Source organism: Lagenorhynchus albirostris, chromosome 12 (assembly GCF_949774975.1).
Source record: "Lagenorhynchus albirostris chromosome 12, mLagAlb1.1, whole genome shotgun sequence".
NCBI classification, from domain to species: domain Eukaryota; kingdom Metazoa; phylum Chordata; class Mammalia; order Artiodactyla; family Delphinidae; genus Lagenorhynchus; species Lagenorhynchus albirostris.
In genome coordinates this window covers 7,655,955-7,683,225 of record NC_083106.1, presented here as the reverse complement: position 1 = coordinate 7,683,225, position 27,271 = coordinate 7,655,955, and the positions used below count along the sequence as shown (strand labels likewise).

Genomic DNA, 27,271 nt, shown 5'->3' with positions numbered 1-27,271 from the left:
GGGAAACAAATAGGAGAGGCCATTTGTTTTTCCTGTATTCTTTTTTGTCATACACGTTTTCGAATATATAAGTAGAAAGTACATTATAGTGAAAACCTGCACACCCACCACTCAGGCTTAACAGCTGTTAATGTTTCACCAAACTTGCCTCACGTTTATATGCTCTGTCACGTCACCAGTGGATCGTAACACTCCACCCAGACTGCAGGAAAGGACGTCCCTTCACGTAACCTCAGTGCCATTATCAGACCTGACAAAACTAATGGCAGTGCCTTAATCCTGAAGACTCATGTCATTGTGATCGTGACACGGAGACCAGATCCAGAGACTTTAGGTGTTTTGAGCCTCCTCTCAGGCTGGAGCTGGATTATGAAATATTTAAGACTCCTCCTAGCTCTGTGATTTGGAGCCAACTGTAGGTACTATGCTCTGTGTACGCTAAAACCATTCCATTATTACCTTGTTTGAATTTAAATTTAGAGTTTTTAGAGAAAACCCCTTGGTGGATTCTGTGTTTATTGGTAATAATGTATTTTTGCATGTTGAATTGGGTGTTGATTGGCTATGGAATATTATGAAATGTGGTTTACAGGAATTATTTATGCTTCTGAATCTAGGGTTTCATGCATTTCAAGACACAGAGGTGCATAAGTTTATTTTTTTGTCCATAATATATATTTTTTACTATTTGTTTCAATAACTTATATCTAGTTTGATGTAATGTGATACCTGATTATTGGTGATCCCGTCACATAAGGACATTAGACCGTTTTGGGGGGAGGAGTGCGGTGTGTTAGCATAGGCCAGTAAAAACTGTCCAGATTCAGGTGACTCATGATCACGCTGAAGACTTATTTTCTTTAATTCCATTCAGGCCTTAGGGGGCTGTGCTCCACGTGGTCGTGTGGGGACCTTTGCATTTTCCACCTCGTGTTGCTGCTGTCTGTGGGCATGGCTTCCAAGGACTCTGCAGAATGGGAACAGCAGTTGTTTTCTTAATGGACCAGAACTAAGAGGCATGGCCCAACCTCAGAGGCAGTGAGGCGGGAAGTGCAGTTTAGCCGTGGGCCTAGAGGGAAAGATAAACCGGTTTGGTGAGCAGGCAGCACGGGTTTCTGTCCCAGAGCGGTGGGGGGATGGGGCAGCCGCCTGCTGCTCAGGCCAGAGCTGGGTTTCACCGGGAGGGTCCACTTTTTGCCTTCAGCTGGTGCAGGATCCACGTACCGCCAGGCCACGTAAAGGGTGTGTGGGGGATGTGCTGGAGCCTGGAGAGCCAGGAAACTTTCAGGGATGAGATGGATGGAGAGATTACAGAAAGTCATCCTCATCCTGCTGGTGGAGACCGTAGGGCTTAGCGGTCCTGATGGCAAGGCCATTGTGTTTAAATAAACAGCGTGGTTTGGTAGTGGGGAGTCTTCCTTTACTATTCTCCTCAAATTCTTGGAGGAATTAAATAAGAATGCAGGTCGGGTGCATGCCAGTGGTTATTTAAATTTTATTTAAAATGGGCTCTCCTAGCAGATCATTAGTAAGTTTCAGATGCAAATCTAGCTCCTGAGTAGGAATGGACCCTGGAACCATTCATAGTATCATTTAATCGTCTGTAAACTTATCTGGTAAAAGGAAAACACTGTGAGTGCATCAAGTTTTCAGGAAACACAGATCTTTTCTGAACGGTGAAATACCAATCCAGTGGGACTAAACTGTATGTAAACCTTGAAGGGGCAGACGGGTGGGGAGCATGTGGGAAAGAGGCGAAGCAGCTTCACTGCTCCCTCGGTGGAGGGCACGGCGGACCCCCAGCTAGAGCGGGTGCTGTCGGAAGGGAGGTTGGGAGCGCTGCTGGTTCTTAAAAGAGAATGGCTTAGAGGACTTACTAAAAAAAAACCCCAACAAACCAAAGACACACAGTAGCGCAGGGAAGTCTTGCCTTGCGGTTATGAGTCTGGCTCCGGGGCCAGACCGTCTGGGTTTGATTTCTGGCTCCTCTGCCCTCTAGCTACGAAGCCACAGGCGAATTATTGAGTCCCCCCTAAATCTGCAAAACGGGACTAAGGTCGTCCCTGTGTCGTAGGATTTCACGGTTGAGATACGCGAATGTATGTGAAGTACCTAACACAGAGCCTGTTCTCTGCATCCAGCCCCTGTGGAGGGCTCAGAGCTCCGCACGGCGCCTGCCTCAGCTTGTGCTCCGTGTGCCTTAGCCGCTGTCGCTGGTGTTATAATTAGGATGTTTATAATATTAAAGATTCAATAGAAGTTGCAGTCGAAACAGCATTCGCCCTTGGTACAGAATATTATTTCCGTTAGAACATTGTGCACTTCAGGGCCCTAAACCTCAGGAAAGGTAAATCATGTAGGAGGTCCAGAGGAGGGTTATTAAACCTTCAAGGGGTGGAAAACGGGCCGTCGTGGCAGCAGTGCGCTAGCTCGGAAAGGCGAGGGGATGGAATTGCTGGCACGGGAAGAGTCAGCAGAGTTTGCTGAAGCCCACGCTGCGTGGGCGGGGGCGGCACATGAAGGCCTGGCTTGCAGAGCGGAGCTGAGCCGGGAGGGCTCACGGTTGAGAACCCCGTGGGGCTCCCTCGGGCTGATTGGAGTGGGGCGTTAGAGACCCACGCATGCCAGACTCCCCAGGATCCAGGATGCCGGCCCCTCTCGGGGCGAGGTTACTAAACCTCAGCACCCTTCGGTTGGGAGCGGCTGCAGACCTTACCCCTGTTCCAGGCTCATTTTAGGGGCGAGTCCTGGGGAGCGTGTCCTGCTCACACGCACATCACTAAGCCAGTGGCACTCCTCTGGAACTGGAGCCCTGATCTCTGCCCCCCTTTCGGTGACTCCCTGTTCTGGCTTGGTGTTTATGAGCCTGTCAGAGACTGACCGCTGCCTGGGGCTCACACCCCGCTGAAAACAGGCTTCTGTCCTCTTGAGACCATCCCACCAAGATGAAAGGGACACAGGCCTGCCCTGCAGGGTTTAGGTCGTGTGAAACGCAGTAAAGCCACTCTGATCTCTGGGGTTTGAGCCCGGAACTTGTTTGCCTGCACAGCTGCTACGGGTGTCCTGTTTGCGATCTCTGCTCCTGGGACGTTCCTGGGTTTTGGTCACATCATGGGTGCTTTCTTCCTTTTGATGCGGCACAGGTAACAACGGGAGAGGGGCTCCCGTGTTCACCGGGGAGGTGGACTGCTCCTACTTCTTCACGTGGGACACGAAGTACGCCTGCGTGGACGAGAAGGAGGCCCTGCTCTGCGGCGTCTCTGACGGGAAGCAGCGCTTTGACCTGTCGGCCCTGGCCCGGCACTCAGGTAGGCCCACCGCCCGCTCCGTGTGTGCTTGCGCACGTTCTCTCGCCTCTTTCCCGCGAGCACGTTTGGAAATGCTGTTACAGTTTTCCTTGTCAGCTAACTGTATCGTGGCCTTTCCCCGCTCCTCACGGAGCAGTATGAATTATCAGAAATGACACTGAATCAGGAGGTGAGATATCTGAACTTGAGGTTGGCGTTACCGTTTTCTACTTGGAATATCTTGGGCTCATCTTATCGTAGTTCAGTAGAAACGGCCAAGTGCCTTCTGTGTGCCAGGCCCTGTGCTTTGTGATTAGAAAAAAAAAGTTCTTTTTTTAAACTTTTGTTGCTAAGAGGGTAAATCTTAAAAGTTGTCAAAATCCCCACGAAAATTGGTACCTCTGTGTGGGGATGGTCGTTAACTGCACTTACTGAGGCAGTCGTTGTGCAGAATATACATACATCGCCTCGTACCGTACACCTAAAACCGATGCAGTGTCGTGTGTCAGTCATAGCTCAATTAAAAAGAGTTTAAGCTCTTACAGCAGTCTTCAAGCAGGCAGTGTTCCCACTTAACACAGAGACTGTGAGGCCCAGAGGGTTGCACACCTGGGGTGACAAGTGTGTGTCGTCTCCCCAGCCCCGTCTCACTGCCTCTTTCCTGTCTCTAAATCAGGATTTGCATTCCCTGACCAACCTCAGATTCTTTTGTGAGGCTGAAAGGAGGCGGGATGTGGGACCTGTCACAGGGACTGGCTCATGGTGACGACCCATCGAGGTTAATGTATTTGTCCTGTGAACCAAGGCTTGCGGAGTGTTTGTTGCTGGCGGGGGCTGGACGAGGTGCTGGGGATACGGCAGCAAACCTGGCGAGCACGACCCCTGCCCCCTCGGGCCTTGGAATTTAGCAGGGGGCACAGAAGACCGAGCAATAAGCGTGGGGTCACCCCACAGGGATAACCAGATCTAGGTGGGGATTTCTAGTTTCACCCTTTTAGCAGCCCTGGAATTGGGCATAGATAGAAGCAAGTTGCCTCTGTAAAGCGGAATAGTGCACAAGACAGGGAGACCGGCCTGAAGCCATAGTCACCAGCTACTATTGGAACAATTACTCGCGTGTTCAGAGTCCCAGCTGCTTGGGAAAGTATCATATTAGAAGGAGAATTCCTCCTTCGTGGGGTGCTGGAACGCTCTCCTTTGAACACAGAGCCCCGCTATAGATGCTGTCGGGCAGCGAATTGCCCGGGGGGAATAACCGTCTCGGTGCTTTCCTGGTTCAGCACCTTTGATCCCTGGGGCTGGTGCCGTGGTTACAGTCTGTGCCTTGGTCAAGAGGCTGGATTTCTGTCTGCCAAGTGGGAAGAGCTCTCACCTCTGCTCAGACATGGGTTTGAGGCCCCGCATCCAGCTGTGTTTACTTGAGCAAGTTACACTCCCGCCCCCCAGTTTTCTTACAGTAAACTGAGTGGTGGTTTCAGATCCTAGGATCTGCGAGGTTGCAGAGATGCGTTCGTACTCAGCTGACTTGGGCCACCTCTCCGGTTCTCTGGGACCCGGGTTATTTGTGTAGCGTTTGCACCCAGATATCTAAGGAAGCTGTGAGGTGAGAGCTCACATCCTTCTCTGATAGTTTAAAGAAGTCGTCCTGCCTGAAGCCCTGCAGCCCTCCCCAGCCCAGCCAAAGCTTTCAGGACAGTGTTTGTCGTGGTCGGCCGTGAGTCCTTCCCGGTTATTGACACCGGTGTGTAGCGACTGTGTTACCACTGACGCGGGATTTTCCTTTTAAACCCCCGTCTCCAGTCCGCAGAAGGAGCATCCTCACTATCTGTGTGTCCTTCCCACACGGTTCCAGTGATGCCTTTGGGGGCTGTCTGGGGATGGTCCGCCTTTGACTTGCTGTCTGCTCTCAGCCTGTGCTCCTTCTGCCTTCCACGGATTGTCTTCTGTTCATGCATGACTGAGTCATGAACCCTTTGAATTAAGGGCCCACGTATCTTGTTTATCTTCCGGGGGCACGGAGCACGAAGCCCTGGGCCAGGTCTGCCTTATCTGTGGTCTGGAGGCAGATGCGTCACCAGTGGCATCTCAAGTCCAGGCTGGCGTCTGGCTTTGCTTTTCAGTTTCTGATTTCAGACTGTGGGGCTGGGGAGAATTTTGCTGTTTAATCCTCTGGCGGCCCCCCCCACCCCCCCTTAAGCCTCCTCTTCTGAGGAGCTGTTCGGGGCTGGCTTGTTTCTGTCACCTTCAAGACAGGCTTGAGATTCTCGCTGAGTTTGTGTGCCCTCAGCCTGCCGGGTCCAGAAACGTGAGTGCCTGGCGTCTAGCAACCACAGGCCTGGTGAGCTGCAGGCCTTTACCTTCCGCTTAATCACCATTTATGGTGTGACTCACAGAGAAATAATCACTGCCTTTGGCTGGAAGACTTTTTTTTTTTTTTGGTTACAGAACTGGAACAGAATTGGGAAGCCGTGGATGGCAGCCAGAGGGAACCAGAAAAGAAGCATTTCTTCATTAACATCTGCCACAGGGTCTTGCAGAAGGGCCGGGCGAGGGGCTGCCCCGAGGACGCGGCCGTGTGCGCTGTGGGTGAGTGGTGCCCTGTGCCTGTAGGTAACGCGGAGCCCGGCTGCATCCGGGTTGGAGTGAATTAGAAGTTCTTCCTGTGGTTTATCTCAGCCTCCTTTCTCTGCGTTCAGCGTATGAAGGATGGTGAAGAAAAGAGTTTAATGACTCAAATGTAGGGAACTGGCGCATTCGGGTATCTTGAAGTTGGCTGAAGCCTTCTGAGGTGGGCTCACTGGAAACAGGAGGAAGCGGCTGGGGGGAACTTGGTTATCTTTCTGCTCCGTCACCTGTGGAGGAGCATTGCCAGTGCTCGTGTAGAACTGATTTTGATTTTTAACAACCTTTCTGCCTGGAGTTGTTGAAGTGTTACGGCTTCAGGCCAGTGGACTCCCGTAGCCTCGTGTGAGAGCACTGGACCCCTTGGGTTCCTTTTGCTGTAACTGTGTTGGTTGCGACTTCTCGATTGGATGTAAGTGTTTATAGCATATTAGTTGTTTGTCACTTAAGACTCACCTGGAAAATGACAGACAGCGGGAGTAATTGGTGTTACAAGCATTAGATAAGGGATTGTGAACCCAGGTTGGATTTTAGGAATTATCCCAGGATTCAGAATTGGTGGTGTGTCTTTTAAAAGCAGGTCCAGCCATGTCCCTGCCTTTGTTTAAGAAGGACTTGAGGCAGACCTTCAGTAAAAGTCAACTGAACCAAGAATTAAAAGGTCACGTTTTTTGGCTGGCTGCACAGGTTTAATTAGTTTCTGCTTCGGTCATGGGACAAATGCTGCCCCCTCGGTTTCGACAGACCTTGTGTCTCAGGAGAGCTGAGGGCCCCACAAATGGGGGAACAGTGTTATTTTCCGGGATGGTGTAACGTGCGTTCTTGCCTTTCTGCCTCTTGTGCCCTCAGAGGACGTTGTTTATTCACTCTCGTACTTTCCTCCTAAGCCTGAAGGTGCCCTTGGGGTCCTCAGTGTGGCTGCCACTGCCCCGCCAAACCTGTCACTCGAGAGAAACCCACTGACCCTGCGAACGCCTGCGGGGTCTCGGCTCATTTTTGGTACCTCTTCGTCTGTGTCATTCTCATTTTTAATCACGTCTTCTGTTTTTTTCCCTTTTCTTTTCTCTTTTCCAGATAAGGACGGAAGTAAAAATCTGGGCAAATTTCTTTCTTCTCCCACAAGAGAGAAAGGACACATTCAGCTCTCTTACTCAGATGGCGATGAGTGTGGCGACACGAAAATAAGCACAAATATAACACTCGTGTGCAAGCCAGGTACACGTTGCAAACGCGTGGCACCTTCGTGGGCTTCCCCAGCGGCAGCCGCATTCTTTAGTTTTCGGTTTGCCGCCGGCCCCTGCCTGGGTGCCGAGGCAGAGCGGGCTCGGGCCGAGCACCAAGGCTCCAGAAGCATTAGTGTTGGTCCATTGGACTCGATCCCCCCCGCCAGCCCCAGCGCAGCGATGAAGAAACCATATGGTGTCCAGGGGGGTTGTGCTGCAGCTTTCCAGATGAGCTACGCTCCTGGCACGGCTTCCTCTTCCTGAGGCCTGGTGCAGGCTGATGTGGAGGCCGCTCCACTTCCTCCAAAGGGGGAGCATCACATCACAAGTGCTTGAAAACACTGTCTGTGATCTCAGCGTCGATACACACAATGCACCTTGTTTTTCAGGGTCAAGGTCTATATAGATCCGCACATTTTTATGTTCCTCACAACATAGTATTTTGTGAAGACTCTTTTATGTTTCACAGTTGTGTTTATAATTTTTAGGGGCTTCCTTGTTGCTAATGGCTTGGTTTTACTATTTTTAAGCATTTTCCCTATTGTTGGGTTAATAGCATGTTTCCAGTGTTGGTGATTGTGCTGTGACATATCCTCTCTACCTCTTGTTGGAAAATTTCCTTTGGATAAATTCCCAGCTGTGGGATAAGTTCAAGGACCAGGACAGTTTTTTTTAATTTTTAAAAATGGTAAAATATACATAATATAAGATTGATCATTTTAAAGGAATTGTGATAAAATACATGTAACATGCAGTTCACCATTTTAATCATTTTTGAGTGCACAGTTCAGTGGCAGTTAAGCACCTTACATTTACATTGTACCTTAAGTATGTTTACACCACCATCCATCTCCAGAACTTTCTCGTCCTCCCAAACTGAAGCTCTGTCCCCATTAAACACGGACTCCCCCCCAGCCCTGGCCCCCAGCCTTGTCCTTTCTGTCTCCGAAGGTTTGACCACTCTAGGGGCGTCAGATCGGCATTTGTAGGAGTGTATTTAGAACAAGGGAAGCTTTTTGAGACCGGATCAGTGATGGGTCCTTCTTCTCCTTCGGCAGGTGATTTAGAAAGTGCCCCAGTGCTGAGAACTTTTGCGGCGAACGGTTGCTTCTACGAGTTTGAGTGGTACACAGCGGCGGCCTGCGTGCTGTCCAGGACCGAGGGGGACAACTGCACCGTCTTCGACTCCCAGGCAGGTGTGTGTCCGAGCGCCGTGTGGGGCAGGCTCTCCTGCACCTGCTTATTAGCTTGTTTTTGTTTTGTTCTTAACATTTTCTGTGAGTGTTTCAGAGATATTCTGTGTTAGAATTATATTAATACTGTTTGACCAAAACTCTGAAAATCTGGTGTTTCAGGCTTATCTGAGATAATGAAAAACCTGTCATATTCAAAGTCGAGGTAGGTTTGCTGATCGCAAAACCTGAGGAGCACAGGAAGTAAATCATGTTTGAAAAGGCTTTTCGCATGAATTTCTGGCCAGGAAACCCAGCACCGTTGACTTTTCACGGCCGTTGGTCGTCCTGCTTTGAACACACTGGTTGTTTATTCACCCAGGAGTTCTGGGCTCTGACTCGGGTCTTCGGTGAATGCAGCAGAAGGGGCGTGGTGATGGGGGACCCGTCTCCAAGGGGAGAGTGTTGGTGATGGCGGTCCTGGTAGCTCCCGTCCCAGCCGTCGGGCAGGCCCGGCCGCGAGCTTCTCCTGGAGGCCGGGAGCTGAGGGGGCTCTGCTTCGCTCTGGTCTCACTGACCTGGGATGGTCTTGATTCCTTTTTAGGGTTTTCTTTTGACTTGTCGCCTCTCACAAAGAAGAATGGTGCCTACAAAGTTGAGACGGAGAAGTACGAGTTTTACATCAATGTGTGTGGTGCGGTGTCCGTGGGCTCCTGCCAGCCGGACTCGGGAGCCTGTCAGGTGTCAAAAAGGCAAGTCACTGTTCCCAGTTCCCGGTCTTTCGTTAGGTATCTTGTGCTCACAGGTGTTTTATTCTGGAGTAGGTGTGTTGTCTGCTGACCTCTTTGCTTTATGATGAGTGTTAAAACTCTGGGAAGACCTGGACTGAAAACTAGAGGATGCTGCTGGGAGCTTTCGTTTCCCAGGGAAGGAGCAGGACAGGAGTGGATTCGTGCAGCGCCTCCCTTCTGTGTAGTCGGGACTTCGCAGTTGTTGGATGGGTTTATGTACACGCTTCTCCCTTCAGTGTGTTAGTCCAGGGAGTTGTGCCTTAACCCAGCCGCGCTGAGCGTGGATTTGGGTCTGGTGTGGGGTGGGATTGCCCTCGCACCGCCGCTGTGCTGAGGTCCTAACCGCCGTCCCGGCACTGCCACCCCCTACGCTGTCCCCGGCGCTTCCTTCAGCATCGCAGCATCACAGAGCTTCTGGTCTTGGTATCTTTCCTGAGAAACGTTTGTTTATTTGTTTTAGTGGTGGGAAGTCTTGGAACTTGGGACGCAGTAACGCTAAGCTTTCGTATTATGACGGGATGATCCAGCTGAATTACAAAGATGGCACGCCCTACAACAATGAAAGGCACACGCCAAGAGCCACGCTGCTCACCTTCCTCTGTGATCGAGACGCCGGAGTGGGTTTCCCTGAATATCAGGTAGGAATTGTGCTGTGTGTGTGCACATGTGTGTGCCCGTGTGTGTGTCTGCAGAGCGACAGGCAAGGAGGGAGAGAACGTCAGTCTTGTAAAGGCAGGGGAAGAGAAAAAAGTGGTCAAGACAGGGCTTGTGACTTCTCTGGAGCGAGACAAGATTCTGTTGCAGGTGACGTAGGAGCTGGGATGGTCCCTGAGGATAAACCATCAAGCTGTCTGGCTCCTCAGGACTTACACAGGAGCCTGTCCTGGGACCTTTATTTAGAAGGAGAGCTATTTTTAGTCTGGTTTCCTGGGCAAATCGTCATCTCCTATGATTTTAATTAATCCTTTTAGATTTGCCAGAGGACACGGGCAGTATTCATTTTCTGAGCTGTTGCTTCAGTGGGCTGTACACCTCAGTCACAGCCCGTGACACTGTTGGTTTTGTGTACAAAACACACAAAAGCATCAAAACCATCCCTTATTCCCGTTTAACAGAGGATAGATTTCCATCTTAATTTATTGCTGGGCAATCTTCCTTTTAATAAAATGAGAGGGATGGGCAAAGTAAATTAACTTTCCTGTGGTTTTTATTTAGAAAAAAGTGCCCCGTCTTTTTAGAAATGCTGGCTTTGTGTAATGATTACTCTTTTCTGCCACCCCTCCCATGTCTGTCCTTGTCCTGAGATTAGGAAGAAGATAACTCTACCTACAACTTCCGGTGGTACAGCAGTTACGCCTGCCCGGCGGAGCCCCTGGAGTGTGTGGTGACTGACCCCTCCACGATGGAGCAGTATGACCTCTCTAGGTGAGGCATGTCAGCCTGCCCTTGGCCGGGCCCCAGTCCAGATAGCGCTGACTGAGGTCGATTAGACCCTGCTGGTGAGCATGTAACTCAGCCGATGGTAGGGAATCAGGTTAGCTCTAGGTGCAGGACCGAGGTGGGAGCTTTAAGCAGAAGGAATTCTGCTAATGGTCCTGTAGCCTGTGCGAGATCAACCAGTCTTCGCCCAGCAAAACCTCAGTCTTCACTGCATCATTTAAAGCCATGCCTGTCGGTGCAGAGGTGCGGGGCCAGTTCCAGGTGTGCCGGGGGCCGCATTTAGTGAGTTCGAGAACACAGGTGTGCCGGCTTTGGTAGTTTGGTGGGCGGGGCACGTTTCCTTCAGTATTTCTCTAACTGCTTAGAAGCGAATCGTAGGACCGAAATCTGTCAGCTTGAAAAGCATGCATTTCCCTTTGAAATTTCAGGCTAGCAAAATCCGAGGTTGGTCATGGAGGAAACTGGTATGCCCTGGACAATGCCGGGGCACACAGCACGTGGAGGAAGTACTACATAAACGTGTGTCGACCTCTGAACCCAGTGCCGGGCTGCGATCGGTACGCGGCCGCTTGCCAGATGAAGTACCAAAACGACCAAGTGAGTCTGCCGTCCCCTCCTGAGCCCAGGACTTGGTGGTGGAGGGGCCTGTTCCGGGACTTTCAGATCTAAGCAGGCCTGGCTGCTGACGAGAAGCCCTCTGAGTGGGAGAGGGCCTCGGGGTGAACGCCCCTGCCCCCTACAGATGTGATCCTATTCGAGTCATTGTTCAGATTTAAAATTTAAAAAAGCCTGGGCGTCGGGGACCTCCTGTGCTCACAGTACTCGGCAGAGGAAGTGTCTCTGCGTGAGCAGCAGACATCTGTAAAGCATAGTTTTTGCTTCCCAAAGCTCTTACTTCGGGACTAATTAGGGGGCCACCTGCTCGGTAGAGTTGCTGTGGATGAACTAGATCCAAGCGTTAGCTCTCGCCAGGGTGCGAGCTGCACTTTGTCATCCGATGGAATGCAGTTACTGCTGGAGCTCTGGTATGTTTCCCTGGGCTCCGTGCACACGGTGCATCTTAAAATAAAGATGTATGTGTGCTTCTTTAAAAATAGCATGTCGGGAATGTACTTGCCTGGCTTCTGTTACACGGCAGCTTGGAGGTGTTTTAAGGGAAGCTGGCGAGCGCTCTCTGGTGGTTCAGAGTGAGCACCCCGTGGTGTGTACACGTGTACATACGCGCGCGTGCTCTTTGTCGGAGCAGCGGCCTCAAAGGGCAGTCAGTCCTCGTTATTCTCAGATTCTGTATCTGCGAAGTTGTCTACTTGCTCATGTTTATTTGTAACTCCAAATCAGTACCGGGTGCTTTCACAGTCTTCCGTGGACATGCACAGAGGGGCCTGACGTGGCTCTGCGTTCTCGTCTCAGCTCTTCTACCCAGACGGCCAGAGGGTGGAGACACGGGGGTTGGGCAGTGCGGTGTCAGAAGCTCCTGGCCGGGTGGGCGGGGTTTGAGTCCTTCCTCTGATGCCCGTTAGTGGGGTGGCCTTGGTTGGATAAGTCACTTAGCATGTCTGAACCTCGTTTTCTCTTTTGTAAAATAAAGAAAATAGAATCTACCAGGATCTTGAGTATTCAGGATCACAGTCTGTGTGACATGAGTGTACATATAGGTACCTCCAGTCGTCCCTTTTGGTGCGTGGGGTGAGGATTGGTTCCAGGATCTCGGCAGATACCAACAGCTAAGGATGCCCAAGACCTTTATATACAGTGTCGCAGTATTTGCACCTACACACAGCTTCACTTTTGAGTTCCCTCTAGGTTACTTATAATACTTAACACAGTGTAAATGCTACGTTAGTAGATGCTGGTGGCAGATTTAAGTTTTGTTTTTCCTGGAATTTCTTTCCCCTGAATATTTTCGATCTGAAGTTGTTTGAACCTGCAGAGGTAGAGCCTGTGGATATCGAGGGCTGACTGACTGTGTTTCCCCTCTGTGTACGAACGGTGGTTCAGTATTCACTAATTCAGCATTGGTAGCGAGTTTGTAGAACACAACTACTGTGAATAATGAGAATCCACTGTGTTAGTAATGAGGAAATCAGTTGTTTTCTCTTCAGAAGGAAACATAACGGACACGCATGTTTGCAGGGTTCATTTTCTGAAATCGTCTCCATCAGCAACTTGGGGATGGCGAAGACGGGCCCCATGGTGGAGGACAGTGGCAGCCTCCTCCTGGAGTATGTGAATGGCTCAGCCTGTACCACCAGCGATGGGAGACGGACCACCTACACCACCAGGATCCACCTCGTCTGTTCCAGGGGCAGCCTGGTAAGGAAGGCGCTGCTTGTCACCCATGACCTTGGCTGCTTTGGGTGTCTCTTCACAGGGACAAAGGTTGATCTTAATTCTGCTTCAGGCCAGCATGTGATACAAACTCAAGGAGGCAAGGAGCACGGTGATGGTGCTTGTGTGGCTCTCCCTTCTCAACTTTAAGCCTGATCTCTTACTGCTGGTTTGTGACGTACACCGTATGGTCTTCTGTAGACTTGAGTTCTTTCTCTGAGTGGTACAGATGCCGCCCTGCCTGTTAGTCCCTGTGAGTTGGTGATCTGAGGATCACGGCTGCAGAATAGGTCTTAGAGACGGTTCAGTCCAAACAGCAGACTTCATAGAGGAGACTGAGGCTGGGTGCAGCTCAGGCCAGTGGGTGAACACGGAGGGAGGTGTGTGTAATACGTCAGAAAAGCAGGAATGAAAAATCAAGGCTGGGAAATGGAGGAGGTGATGGAGATTGCATTTGGGCCCGAGTTCTTTGGCCAGGGCAGAACAGAAGAGAAAACTCCAAATAAAAATGCCCCGGGGTCATTGGGAATAGTCCCCATTGGTTTTTTAAAAACAATGAGGCGGAAGGTGTATAACATAAGATTTACTATTTCAGCTATTTTTAGATGTACAGTTGAGTGGCATTAAGTACGTTTACAGTGCTGGGCACGCATCACTGGTGTCCATTTCCAGAACTCTGTTATTCTAAACTTAATTTTTTTTTTAACCTGGAGCTTTACATTTATACCTGGGTCACGTGTGTTTTTGAATAATTGCCAAACTCTTAGATGAAACTGAGTGGGAATAATAAAGAGCTCATGTTTATTATCAAACAGATTATTTCCAAGGGCTGGTTCCACTTTTTAAGGGTCTGCTACAGCGTCCTCTCACTTCGTAGACAAGAACCCGGCCTGGTGTGTCCACTCCTCTCCGCAGGCAGGGGGCCTCAGTCACTTACATACTAGGCGTCCTGCAGACGCCAAGTTTTCTCTGTCCTTTGCCAGCACACGAGGTTTTCCCAAGAGATAATGTCTCTAGAGCTTAAGGTCACTCTGATAAGGGAAGGAAAATGTTAGCTGGCTGAGCACAGCCTGAGTTGTGCAAGGAAAGTGTCGCATAACTGAGCTGTAAACACACACTCTGATAAGCCAGAGTCGGCTTCCCGAGTTCTGCTCTCCGTCCCAGGAAGGAATGCTGGCTGCCCAGCCCGGCCCTCGCCTCCTGCTGGGCACGTCCGGGCGTCCCCTCCCTGGGCCTCATCCCGCTCCGCTTCCTCTCTCTGGTGTCTCGTTGCCACAGAGATAGTGGACAGTTCCAGGCAGTTCTCTCGGACCCTTGTTTTTTCAGCTTTCCTGTGACATCCTATTGGGACGGTGCTGTTCAGTTTTCAGAGCGATTGCACGCTGTTAACTGTATCCCTCAGCAGTGCTGCGGGGGGGGGGGCGCATTTCATGGGCCCAGGAAACACTGAATGAGGGTCATGTCCCGGGGAGTTCCGCAGTCCCAGGACTTTCCAGAGCTGCTTGGTGAGGCAGAGGGATGGATGGGTGTGTGTTTAGTTCACTGTTGGTGATGCTGCGGCTGAGAGCGTGGGGACTTCAGATCAGAGGGCGCTCGGTGGGTGAGGCGCGCGGGGCAGCCTAGCATCCCCTTCACCTGTGTGTCTGGGCGGGCGTCTCCCCTCCTCGGTGCCTCCATTTGCTCATCTGTACACAGGGGGCGGGTAGAGGTTGTCCTGAGGCTCAGGTGAGGAACGCTCATCACACTTGTTATTGAAAACACGCCCAGGAAAGTGCCCAGATGGTCAGCGACTCACCGCGGGATGAGCACACCCGTCTAACTAGACCCACGGCTGCAGACAGAGCCCGGGAGCCTCCGTGTGCCCCTTCCCGGTCCATTCCCCCGCCCCGTGCCGATCCCGCGCCCCATAGGTCAGTCTCGCCTGCATCTGCGCTTGCGTGGTTGTGATCACGTGCACCGGCCCCTTGGGCTCTGCCTCTTGTTCCGCACCTGGGTGTAGAACGGTTTTCAGAAGCGTGGAGTGGACTCAGGTTTGGATCCCAGTTCTACCACTGACTCCTGGCGTGACCTTAGGTGAATTTCCCAGCATCCGAGTGTAAGAGAGAACATCTCCTCAGTAGGAATGCTGAGGACACTGAGTTACAATTAGATACGTCACGTGCAGCACCTAGCCTAGCACTGTCCCATGATAGTCATAGATTTTAGCTCTTTTTATCAGGCACGTATTCTTTTGGTTAGAGCACGTCCCATTTTCTCATACTGACTTTTATCCCGGATTTGTCCTTTCAGAACACCCATCCCATATTTTCTCTCAGCTGGGAGTGTGTGGTCAGCTTCCTGTGGAACACGGAGGCTGCCTGTCCTGTCCAAGTAACGACAGACACAGACCAGGTACGGGTGCGGTCCCGGGCCTCTGGCCATTCCCACCCGGGTGTCCCGGCTCTGCACCCCTCCCCTTGTGCTTCTTAATCCCTTACAGCATCTGCCTTTCCTCCGCCTCGACAGCAGGCATCTGGAAGTCATCCCGCGAGCCTCTCCCTCAGCCCCGGCTCCCAGTCCTGGGATGAGAACCAGGGCCTCCAGCTTTCCTTTGGGTTCCTTCCTTTCTCTCTACATTGTTGTCCCTTCAGTGTGGCGGTGGCTCTGGGCTGTCCGTCACCACAGAGATGGGTGCTTAAATAGCACGACCATGCCTAAAACGTGCCCCATCGTCTGTTGGACACAGCCCGTGTGGTTTAACGTGATGTTTAAGGTTTTAATGCTCTGCTTCCAGCCGCATCCCTGTTTCAGCCCCACGCCTGCTGCAGCGCCGGGCTCACGCCGCTCTTTGGCCTTGGCACGCGCTCCTGCCCTCGGTGAACCCCTGCCTGCAGAGCGTGGCAGCCAGCTGCTCTGAGATGTGTTCTCTGCCCTCCCAGGGGTGCACCTTGTGTTCACAGCACGGGGTGTTTTTCTTTATGATGGGACAGATTTCCCTCCCTCCCTCCCTCCCTTTTCAGGGCTCCATCAGGCAGCAGAGCCCAGGCTCACCCAGATGAATGTTCCCGGCGCAGGGCCCCGGGCTTGTGGGACCCAGGGAGGGTGGGTGTCGGGGCGGGGCACGCCACCCTGGCCCGCCGGTGTTTTCTGAGGGTGCGGCCACTGCTCCATTCTCTGCATATGGCGGGTGGGGTGGAAAAAAGACACGAGGCGGTGGGAGAAGGGGGGCTCGTTATCCCTTCTAGAAGAGGGGAAGAGACGGGTAATTATTTGTGGGTCTTCTACGGTTCCTCCCTTTCTTTGGGGGTCAGCAGCGGTCTCGTTCAGGTAAGTGAAGCAGTCTTAGGAGCTCAGATGAGGTCAGCGTCTCTGAGCTGGTGTCCCACATGGAGCGCTTCAGATGCAGTATTGGAAGGGGCCGTGAGCTCTCCCAGGGCTGCTTCTCGGACGGGGTTTAGCGTCAGTGCAGTCCACACGGGGCAGGCTTTGGAGCTGCTCTGTCTTTGCCATGTTCTCATGGACCAGGTTTGAGTGTGCCTCTTTGCCTCTTTTGTTCCTGCAGGCCTGCTCCATCAGGGACCCCAACAGTGGGTATGTGTTTGATCTGAACCCACTAAACAGTTCCCAAGGATATGTGGTCTCGGGCATCGGGAAGACTTTTGTGGTAAGGCTTGTGTGGTGATTTCCGATTTGCCTTGAAAGGATGGGAGGATGCGTGGAAGTCACCTGCAGCTGGCTGCAGGGGAGGCAGGTGCCCTCAGGAATTGCCCAGGGCCCTGTGATGGCAGCTTTTACCCAGGAGGAGATGAGAAAACCCAGATTGACGGGGAAATGAGGTGAAACCGTCGCCCCATCCTGTTATGCTGCAGATGTGAGGGTGTCATTCTTTAGAAAACAGGCTATTCCTAACCCGTGGCCATGCGTCTGGAGTGGTGGTCCCAGGCCAGCAGCGTGGGCATCGCCTGGGAGCTTGCAGGAGGTGCAGTGTCTTGTGGGTGGGGCCCAGCAGCCTGGGTTTTTTGTTTGTTTGTTTAAACTTTATTTATTTATTTATTTTTGGCTGTGTTGGGTCTTAGTTGCTGCACACGGGCTTTCTCTAGTTGTTACTCTGTTGCGGTGCGGTGGCTTCTCTTGTTGCACAGTCCAGGCTCTAGAGCGCAGGCCCAGTAGTTGTGGCGCACGGGCTCTAGAACACAGGCTCAATAGTTGGGGCGCACGGGCTTAGTTGCTCCATGCCACGTGGGATCTCCCCGGGCCAGGGCTTGAACCCGTGTCCCCCGCATTGGCAGGCAGATTCTTAACCACTGCGCCAACAGCAAAGCCCCAGCAGTCTGTTTTGACAAGGCCCCACGTGGCTCTGATGCCCACTGGGGTTTCAGAGGCACTGGTCAAGTGGAAACGATATTCCCCTATTAGAGGGAGACGACCGACGGCAGTGCTCTGGGATCTTCTGACGGCGCTTCCTTCACGGGCGGCCCTGACAGGGTGTCTGGAGCGGTGAGGAGGAAAATCTCCACTTATTGCTGTTCTGTTGTAAACTAAGCGCTGCTAGACAGGGAGACAGCTTTTTAAAAATCTTTATTTAGGTTTAACTTCTTCTAGCAAAATCCACAGTGGAAGAAGAGAATACCCTTTGAAAGCAGGAAGTGGGGTGAGAATGTCATAGCACTTTGATGCAAAGGGGACTTCGCAGGCACCGCGCATGCGGGAGGGCCTGCGGATTGTTCCAGAGCCAGAAGGCACCTGACAGGGCTCGTCACTCAGCAGCACAGTGGCTTGCAGCCCTCCCTCTCCCCACCCCCTCTCAGACCTGCTGTTCTGGAGTTCGGCTTGTACCAGGTTATCACAGGTGACAGTATATTTGGCTGTCGGTGTGAGTGTGAGAAGCAGACAGGACCTTTGCTGAGCCCCACAGGGAGCATGTCGGAAGAGGAGAGTCCCATAGAGGACATGCCAGAGGCGGCGAGCCCAGGGAGAACATGCTAGCAGAGGAGCTCTGTAGCGGACATACCGGAAGAGGTGGCCCCGTAGACAGTGTGCTCGAAGCAGGCCGGAAAGGCTGTGCCCGTGCAGTAGCAGGGGCGGGAGGCGGCAGGTGCACAGTTGCGGACAGCAGGGACAGACTGTGGACGATGCAAGTGGAAGTGGAGTTGATTAGTGGGTGTCTAGGCTCCTGGGAGTCAGGACACAGCCCTTGTGCTGCCAGAAGGGCTCAGGACGCCACCGCCCACCAGCCGGCTGCTTGGCACTGTTCCCTTATCACCTGGCCCTGCCGGGCTCAGCTGCCCCTACTTCTGTGACCGCACAGCCCACGTGGCTGCAGGGCACCTGCCTGGGTGTAGTCTTAAGTGGCCATTTCTTTAGTAGTAAACTTTGGTCTGAAGGAAAAATACTTTGTACGTGTAGTTCTTAACTTTTTATACGTCGTCCACATACCGGTTGTAGAGAAGTCTTTCCTTTTCGTGTCTCGTACCGAAGAGCATATCCTGCTTCCTTATATCAACTACTGGATTTAAATTGAATGGTATCAACAGCTTTAAGAAATACGGGGGTATCCCATTATATTTACTTTTAATTAATGTGACTTCAACCATATATGCTTTTTTTTAACTGTAAAATTCTGGCTACTTACAGTTCCTCTCTTATATATGCTGCATTGTTACGTGCAGTGTGTCTCATGCATTTAGAGATACGGGGCTGTATAAATAAAGCCTTACAGGCAATTTATGGGCATTGACGTTTGGACTTTGATTTCTGCTTTATGTACTAGCTTCAGGGTTTAATTGCCCAGGCATGGAAAGTTGGTCATTTGCCTAATAAGGAACAAATTATGCAATTGTTTGGATAACAAGCAGGCAACCCTGTTTGGCTGGGCAGGGTTTGAGTTGTTCGGGGTTATGTTCGCGGTGAGTCACGTGGCCTGAGTTGGTGTGTGGTTCTCGCTGTCTGGCCTGCAGTTTAACGTGTGCGGCGCGATGCCCGTCTGTGGCACCTTGGATGGAAAGCCAGCTTCCGGCTGTGAGGCAGAGACCCAGACGGAAGAGCTGAAGAATCTGAAGCCAGGAAGGCTGGTGGGACTGGAGAAGAGCCTCCAGCTGTCCACCGAGGGCTTTATAACTCTGACCTACACGGGGCTTCCTTCCCACCCCAGAGGTGAGCTCACATCCCTGTGTTTGCAGCTAACCTGTGTCCTGGGGGTTCCGTGACTGTAAACCTTTCAGAGTGTAACGGGAGTGCCTGTAGACTCTTGAGTCCTGGCCACCCTCCCCGCCTCTGAGCCCCACGTGCCCAGCCTCTGGTGTGTTCTCCCAGCCGCCTGAGTGCATCCCGCGGCCGGAGGGGTCTCGGCCACTAGGTTCTGCTGTGCCCGCCCCCAGGTGTCCTCCACCTGCACCTCCAGCGGCTCCTCTGATAGGAGTGTGTTCGCTCTGCCTTTTGTGCTGTGTTTTTCAGGTATTAAAGAAGCGGTGGGTGAAGGTAACGGAAGTTACTTTGTTTTTTCCTAAATTTCTTTCTTTCCGCCAATTCCTCTACTCAGTCTTGATTGTATCTTTAAATACAGTTTTGCATCTCCGGTGGGTTCACGTTTCTACTCCTTCCTGCAGCTGTGACTGTAAACTGAAAGTTGCCATTTTTGGTGTCATAAGGTGCAAGGCCGAGTCTGAGGGCCTCGGGAGGACGGGGGTGGTGGAGTCACAGCTGCCGTCGTGAATGCTCGCCGCGTGTGCCCCCGTGTGGAGTGCTGTGTGCGCTTAGCGGGTTGGTTCTCCGCCAACCCCGTGCATCTCATTTGCGCTCACACCCTCTGCTTAGCCACCTTCTTGCTTCACAGGTGACGAAGGCCCCGGAAGGCCCTGTGCCCTGGACAGAGCCACTGGCTCAGCGCCGGGCAGAGCCAGGGCTGGCAGCCAGGTCTCTCGATCCTCATCCTGGCTCTGCTGACTAACACGTTTCTGCTTTGCGTTGAGGATCGGAGGCCCACAGAGGTGCAGCCACATCACACACACAGCCAGTGAGCGGCAGGGCGGAGGTTGGAACCCACGCCTTCTGGCTTGTGAACCTGTGCTCTGTGCACCACACCGGCATGGACTCAGGAGGGGGCCGTCGTGTGATGTGTGGAGCGGAAAACATGAGGGGCGTCTGAGTCGACGTCAGAGGAACCTAGTATCCAGGAGGGAGTGGGGACGGCTCTGCCCTCCTGCACCCGTGGCAGTGTGTGGTCACTGGCTACTTTTGTGCATCGCGCTCAGGCTGACGGATCCATGAACACGCTGGGAAGAGAACTCTGAGGGCGTCGAAGGAATGAGTTCAGGATTCTTGTGAAGGGGATTGAAGAACTGGGGTCTTCTTAACTTCAGGGACAGAAAACATGGGGCCTGGGGGCTGCTATCAGATCCTGGAAGGGTTGTCCTAGAAGGGGAATTGATCTTGTTCTGTATCATTTGTTGGGGAGGGTTTGGACCACAGACTGAGATAATTTTAGTTGGTTAGAGGAGAATTAGTAGAGCCGGGGGAGTGGTAATCCTTTGCTTTACAGATGGAAAGCTCTTCAGCCCTTGGTCAAAACAGTCAGGTGCTCACTCACTTCAGTATCCAGAAAGCAGCGTGCGTCATTCTGGTTTATAATTCTTCTGCTCTCCGGTTCCAGAGTGCTGTTTAAAAATGAAATAGATTAGGCATTTATATATAATTTTTTTTTTGGCCCTAATCGTGTGGCTGACAGCCGCTGACACTTATTCTGCTGGGTTTGAATCCAGGCGCTGGCAACCCCAGGGGCGCAGCACATGTATAACCAGCCCTTTTTTTTTTTTTTACATCTTTATTGGAGTATAATTGGTTTATAATGGTGTGTTAGTTTCTGCTTTATAACAAAGTGAATCAGTTATACATATACATATGTTCCCATATCTCTTCCCTCTTGCATCTCCCTCCCTCCCACCCTCCCTATCCCACCCCTCTAGGTGGTCACAGAGCACCGAGCTGATCTCCCTGTGCCGTCCGGCTGCTTCCCACTAGCTATCTATTTTACGTTTGGTAGTGTAGAGCCGTGCTGCCCCAGACTTGCTCCTTACCCTCTTTTTGCCTCAGTTTCCTCCTGTATTAGCCGGGCATCTCTGGTCCCCTGTGAGGGTTAACGTGTTGATGACCCTGGGGTTCTTCCCCTAGCGCAGCCTCCGGTGCTCACCACCCACCCGTGGTCCCCGCCCTGCGGAAGCCCAGAGTAGCAGCCAGCCCTGTCCAGTGGCCGAGGGACACTGGCTGCTCCTCTGACGGGGTCACCCGCCACTGTGCTAGCTCACTCCCGCTGACCTCCTGCTTCTGGAACTGGGGAGGCCCACCCTCGCCCATCCTCCCCACCTGAGCCTTGGTCCTTGCTGTTCCCTCTGTCCGCAGTGCTCTCCCCTCAAGACTGCCAGGCAGTTCATTTCTTCTCTTCCCTTCTTCGGTGGGGGGGTGGGGGGAGCTCAGACGGCACCTTCTCAGGGAGCCTGGCCACTGCGTTGGAAACCGCCATGCCTCTTCCCCACCACCCTTGGGGTTTCTTAGGCCCCGTCCCTGCTGCGTTTTCCTTCGTTTCCAACTGGTCTGTGAGGGGTTGCCTTTTGCTTACTACTTGGGCGCTGGACCGGAGTGTCAGCTCCCAGTAGGGCGGGTTTTCTTGTTTCTTTCACTCCTGTGTGTAGTAAGGAACTTAGTAAATATTGTCGAATAAACCCGTAAAGGAGAGTGGATGGTTAAACGGATATAGCATTTGCACACTTCCTGGAATAGAAGGTGGCCAAGACACCGAGTTCACAGTGTACACCGTCTGTATGTGGGTCGCTATCACAGTGAACGTGGCCACTTTGTAGTTCAGATTGGGTCCCTGAACCAGACCCGGCGCTTCGCCGTGGTTGCCTTAGAGGGTGGCTTGGAGGCGCGTTCCCGGGCACACTGTCCTGGTGCCACACGCGTGTTACGGCTGCACCGTGATCGCTGTGGTTTCCTACAGTCTGGTCTTCTTGTTCGCAGGGAGGGCTGATGCTTTCATCATCCGCTTCATCTGCAATGACGACGTTTACCCTGGGACCCCCAGATTCCTGCATCAAGACATTGACTCTGACCTGGGGATCCGGGACACATTCTTTGAGTTTGAAACTGCATTGGCCTGTGTACCTTCTCCGGTGGATTGCCAAGTCATGGGTGAGGCCGGGGGACCAGGAATTAAGAGGCTGGTCAAAAGCGTGTGTCTTTGCCTGCGTGTGTGTGTGTGTGTGTGTGTGTGTGTGTGCGCGCACATGTGTCTCTGTATGTTTTACTTTACAGGCAGCATGATATATGTGTTACATATTTTCTTTGAATGATACTGGAATTGTAAAGCTTCTCTTGAAGAGAATCTAGATACATAATTAATGGTTTTGAGCTATAGTTTGGGATCAGAAGCTGGTTAAGAACGGAGAAGAAAACGAGGGGAAAAAAATCAAGTACACTGTCAGAGCTTCTTACAGTGTAAGAGAAGAAAAGAACGAGAGGATAAAGCTCCGTAAGGTGTACCTGGATGCTGAGCCGGGTCTCCAGCAGCCCTCATTCTTTGTGGTGGCCCCCAGCCTCACCTCCACACCCATGGTGATTTGTTGTAATGGAGGCTTTGAGGGTCAGGGCAGGTGTATGTTTCTGTAGGAGAAGCCTCTCGGCTTCCTGGGGATCTCCTCATTTCTCTGTTATGCATATTTTTATTTTTTAAAAAATATTTATTTATTTGGCTGTGCTGGGTCCTAGGTGTGCCAGGCGGGCTCCTTAGTTGCGGTATGCGTGTGGGATCTAGTTCCCTGACCAGGGATCGAACGCGGGCCCCCTACATTGGGAGCGCCGGAGTCTTAACCACTGCGCCACCAGGGAAATCCCTGTTATGAATGTTAAGTGCGTGCATCCTTGGTCTTTGGGGTTGAAAGGCGGTGCCCAAAGCTGCCAGGAAGGCAGGGAGTTCCAGCGTTTTCATGTGTTTCAGACCTTGCTGGGAACGAGTATGATCTGAGCGGCCTAAGCAAAGCCAGGAAGCCTTGGACTGCGGTTGACACCTCGGCTGATGGAAAGAGGAGAACCTTCTACTTGAGTGTCTGCAATCCTCTCCCGTATATTCCTGGCTGCCACGGTGAGTTCCGAGCAGTGGACTCAGGTTCGTTCTGCCTTTCCTCCCACCCCCAAGTTCATCGGCTTTCCTGGCCCTTCCAGGCAGTGCAGTGGGGTCCTGCCTCGTGTCGGAAGACAACAGCTGGAACCTGGGCGTCGTGCAGGTCAGCCCTCAAGTTGCCGCCAACGGGTCCCTGAGCATCGTCTACGTCAACGGCGACAAGTGCGGGACCCAGCGCTTCTCCACCAGGATAACGCTCGAGTGCGCCCACACGACGGTGCGTGTCTGTCGTGCCGCATTCTCACGCCCCTCCAGTCTCCAGATCTTTGGTCTGATGTAGAACTTGCCTGAGTTTTCAGGGGTTTTAGGCCATCGATAGGGTTTGACGAGAAGGTGCTGTTTCCCCCCAGATCTGATGTGTTTCATAAATGCCACGTATTTTTCTCGTGGAGGTTAAAAGTTGGGTATTAGTTCTAGCTACCATTTGACTCATTTTTTAAATAAATGAGAACACAGTGAGCTGTTGGTTTCTGTTGTAGGGATCCCCGACCTTTCAGCTCCTGGACGACTGTGAGTATGTGTTTGTCTGGAGAACCGTGGAAGCCTGTCCCGTCGTCCGCGTGGAAGGTAAGACCCAGCCCTGCTCACTGATGCTGGTGAACGTGTGAAGTAGGGGGTGTTCTAACAGCATCTTAGATGTGAAACCCCATGCATGATCATGAAGCATCCATTAGTGGACGGACAGCTTCTTATCCTTGATTTTTTTTACTCCACTCCATTGCTCACTTTGCCAGCTACGTTTTCCTCACCTACCCAGACTGACGGACTCCCGGCATCTCACGCTTGAGAATATGAACGTGGGGTTTGGTTTTGTTTAAGTGCATCTTCATCCTGTGACCTAAGCTTTTCGAGAAAGCTGTTTGTCAGGCAGTTTGTCTTATCTATACAGACAAAAGAAGAGAACGTGGAAGTGATGTTTAATGCCTCTTTTAAGACAGTACTTAGCTGATTAAAAGTTGCAGAACTTTTGCCTCAAGGTGTGAGTGTGTGTAATTGCCCTTCCCTTCTCTTGTTCTTGAAGGGGACAACTGTGAGGTGAGAGACCCAAGGCATGGCAACATGTATGACCTGAAGCCTCTTGGCCTAAATGACACCATCGTGAGGGCTGGTGAATACACCTATTACTTCCGGGTCTGTGGAAAGCTGTCCTCAGGTGTCTGCTCGACCGATGACAAGTCCAAAGTCATCTCATCCTGTCAGGCAAAGCGGGGACCCCAGGGATTTCAGAAAGTGGCAGGTACCATGGTTGTTTCTTCTCTTTTTGCAAAAGGATGGAATTCCACATTTAAGATGTTATGATTATATCTTATGATTTAAGATCTAAAGATTATAACTTTCCTGAGTAGGAGGAATGTCTGCTGTGTTCCTGTAAAACAGTGTGTGAGTGATTTTTTTTTTTTAAATCTTTATTGGAGTATAATTGCTTCACAACACTGTTAGTTTCTGTTGTACAACAAAGTGAATCAGCCATATGCATACACATGTCCCCATATCCCCTCCCTCTTGAGCCTCCCTCCCACCCTCCCTATCCCACCCCTCTAGGTCATCGCAAAGCTGATCTCCCTGTGCTATGCTGCTGCTTCCCACAAGCTAAATATTTTACATTCAATAGTGTATACATGTCGATGCTACTCTCACTTCACCCCAGCTTCTCCCTCCCCCACCACCCCGTGTCCTCAAGTCATTTCTCTATGTCTATGTCTTTATTCCTGTCCTGCCCCTAGGTTCATCAGAACCATCTTTTTTTTAGATTACATATATATGTGTTAGCATACGGTATTTGTTTTTCTCTTTCTGACTTACTTCACTCTGTATGACAGACTCTAGCTCCATCCACCTCACTACAAATAACTCAATTTCGTTTCTTTTTATGGCTGAGTAATATTCCATTGTATATATGTGCCACATCTTCTTTATCCATTCATCTGTCGATGGACACTTAGGTTGCTTCCATGTCCTGGGTATTGTAAATAGTGCTGCAGTGAACATTGTGGTACATGACTCTTTGAATTATGGTTTTCTCAGGGTATATGCCCAATAGTGGAATTGCTGGGTCATATGGTGGTTCTGTTTCTAGTTTTTTAAGGAACCTCCATACTGTTCTCCATAGTGGTTGTATCAATTTACATTCTCACCAGTGGTGCAGCAGGCTTCCTTTTTCACCACACCCTTTCCAGCATTTACTGTTTCTAGATTTTTGATAATGGCCATTCTTCAGAATGGCCAGTGTGAGGTGATACCTCATTGTACTTTTGATTTGCATTTCTCTAATAATTAGTGATGTTGAACATCTTTTCATGTGCCTCTTGGCCATCTGTATGTCTTCTTTGGTGAAATGTCTATTTAGGTCTTCCACCCATTTTTTAATTGAATTGTTTGTTTTTTTGACATTGAGTTCCATGAGCTGTTTGTATGTTTTGGAGATTAATCCTTTGTCCCGTTGTTTCATTTGCAAATATTTTCTCCCATTCTGAGGGTTGTGTTTTCATCTTGTTTATGGTTCCCTTTGCTGTGCAAAAGCTTTTAAATTTCGTTAGGTCTCATTGTTTATTTCTGTTTTTATTTTCATTACTCTAGGAGGTGGGTTAAAAAAGATCTTGCTGTGGTTTATGTCAAAGTATTTTTCCTGTGTTTTCCTCTAAGAGTTTTATAGTCTTACATTTAAGTCTTTAATCCGTTTGGAGTTTATTTTTGTGTATGGTGTTAGGGAGTATTCTAATTTCATTCTTTCACATGTAGCTGTCCAGTTTTCCCAGCACCACTTATTGAAGAGGCTGTCTTTCCTCCATCATATGTTCTTGCCTCCTTCTTTGTAAATTAGGTGACCATACGTGTGTAGGTTTATCTCTGGGCTTTCTATCTCTGGGGTTTCTATCCTGTACCACTGATCTATATTTCTGGTTTTGTGCTAGTACCATACTGTCTTGATTACTGTAGCTTTGTAGTATAGTTTGAAGTCAGGGAGCCTGATTCCTCCAGCTCTGTTCTTCTTTCTCAAGATTGCTTTGGCTATTCGGGGTCTTTTGTGTTTCCATACAAATTGTAAACTTTTTTGTTCTAATTCTGTGAAGAATGCCATTGGTAGCTTGATAGGGATTGCATTAAATCTGTAGATTGCTTTGGGTAGGATAGTCATTTTCACAATATTGATTCTTCCAATCCAAGAACATAGTATATTTCTCCATCTGTTTATGTCATCTTTGATTTCTTTCATCAGTGTTTTACAGTTTTCTGAGTACAAGTCTTTTGCCTCCTTAGGTAGGTTTATTCCTAGGTGTTTTATTCTCTTCGTCGCGATGGTAAATGGGATTGTTTCCTTAATTTCTCTTTCTGATTTTTCGTTGTTAGCATATAGTAATGCAAGAGATTTCTGTGCATTAATTTTGTATCTTGCAACCTTACCAAATTCATTGATTAATTCTAGTAGTTTTCTGGTGGCATCTTTAGGATTTTCTATATATAGTATCATGTTATCTGCAAACAGTGACAGTTTTACTTCTTCTCTTCCAATTTGTATTCCTTTTATTTCTTTTTCTTCTCGAATTGCCATGACTAGGACTTCCAAAACTATGGTGAATAAGAGTGCTGAGAGTGGACATCCTTGTCTTGTTCCTGATCTTAATGGAAATGCTTTCAGTTTTTCACCATTGACAATGATGTTTGCTGTGGGTTTGTCATATATGGCCTTTATTATGTTGAGGTAGTTTCCCTCTATGCCCATTTTGTGGAGAGTTTTTATCATAAATGCGTGTTGAATTTTGTCAAAAGTTTTTTCTGCGTCTATTGAGATGATCATAGGGTTTTTATTCCTTAGTTAATATGGTGTATCACATTGATTGATTTGCATGTATTGAGGAATCCTTGCATCCCTGGGATAAATCCCACTTGATCATGGTGTATGATCCTTTTAATATGTTGTTGGACTCTGTTTGCAAGTATTTTGTTCAGGATTTTTGCATCTATATTCATCAGTGATATTGGTCTATAATTTTCTTTTTTTGTGATATCTTTTTCTGGTTTTGGTATCAGGGCGATGGTGGCTTCATAGAATGAATTTGGGAGTGTTCCTCCCTCTGCAATTTTTTGGAAGAGTTTGGGAAGGATGGATGTTAGCTCTTCTCTAAATGTTTGATAGAATTCGCCTGTGAAGCCATCTGGTCCTGGACTTTTGTTTGTTGGAAGATTTTTAATTGCAGTTTCAATTTCATTTCTTGTGATAGGTCTGTTTATATTTTCTAATTCTTCCTGGTTCAGTCTT

At 50.3% G+C, this 27,271-nt stretch overlaps 1 protein-coding gene across 1 annotated transcript in view; it reads left to right on the top strand.

Annotated features, from left to right (window-relative positions):
• The window catches only part of IGF2R (insulin like growth factor 2 receptor), a 109,443-nt gene that overhangs the window by 46,775 nt on the left and 35,397 nt on the right, over positions 1–27,271 (top strand). The window contains exons 11-27 of the mRNA XM_060168376.1: positions 3,144–3,308; positions 5,733–5,873; positions 6,984–7,124; positions 8,191–8,328; positions 8,909–9,056; positions 9,556–9,733; positions 10,405–10,520; positions 10,964–11,132; positions 12,669–12,848; positions 15,153–15,254; positions 16,405–16,506; positions 18,800–18,995; positions 21,855–22,025; positions 22,831–22,974; positions 23,055–23,230; positions 23,493–23,580; positions 24,035–24,250. Coding sequence (XP_060024359.1) covers positions 3,144–3,308; positions 5,733–5,873; positions 6,984–7,124; positions 8,191–8,328; positions 8,909–9,056; positions 9,556–9,733; positions 10,405–10,520; positions 10,964–11,132; positions 12,669–12,848; positions 15,153–15,254; positions 16,405–16,506; positions 18,800–18,995; positions 21,855–22,025; positions 22,831–22,974; positions 23,055–23,230; positions 23,493–23,580; positions 24,035–24,250 — 2,571 coding nt within the window. The remainder of the gene's footprint in view (positions 1–3,143; positions 3,309–5,732; positions 5,874–6,983; positions 7,125–8,190; positions 8,329–8,908; positions 9,057–9,555; positions 9,734–10,404; positions 10,521–10,963; positions 11,133–12,668; positions 12,849–15,152; positions 15,255–16,404; positions 16,507–18,799; positions 18,996–21,854; positions 22,026–22,830; positions 22,975–23,054; positions 23,231–23,492; positions 23,581–24,034; positions 24,251–27,271) is intronic.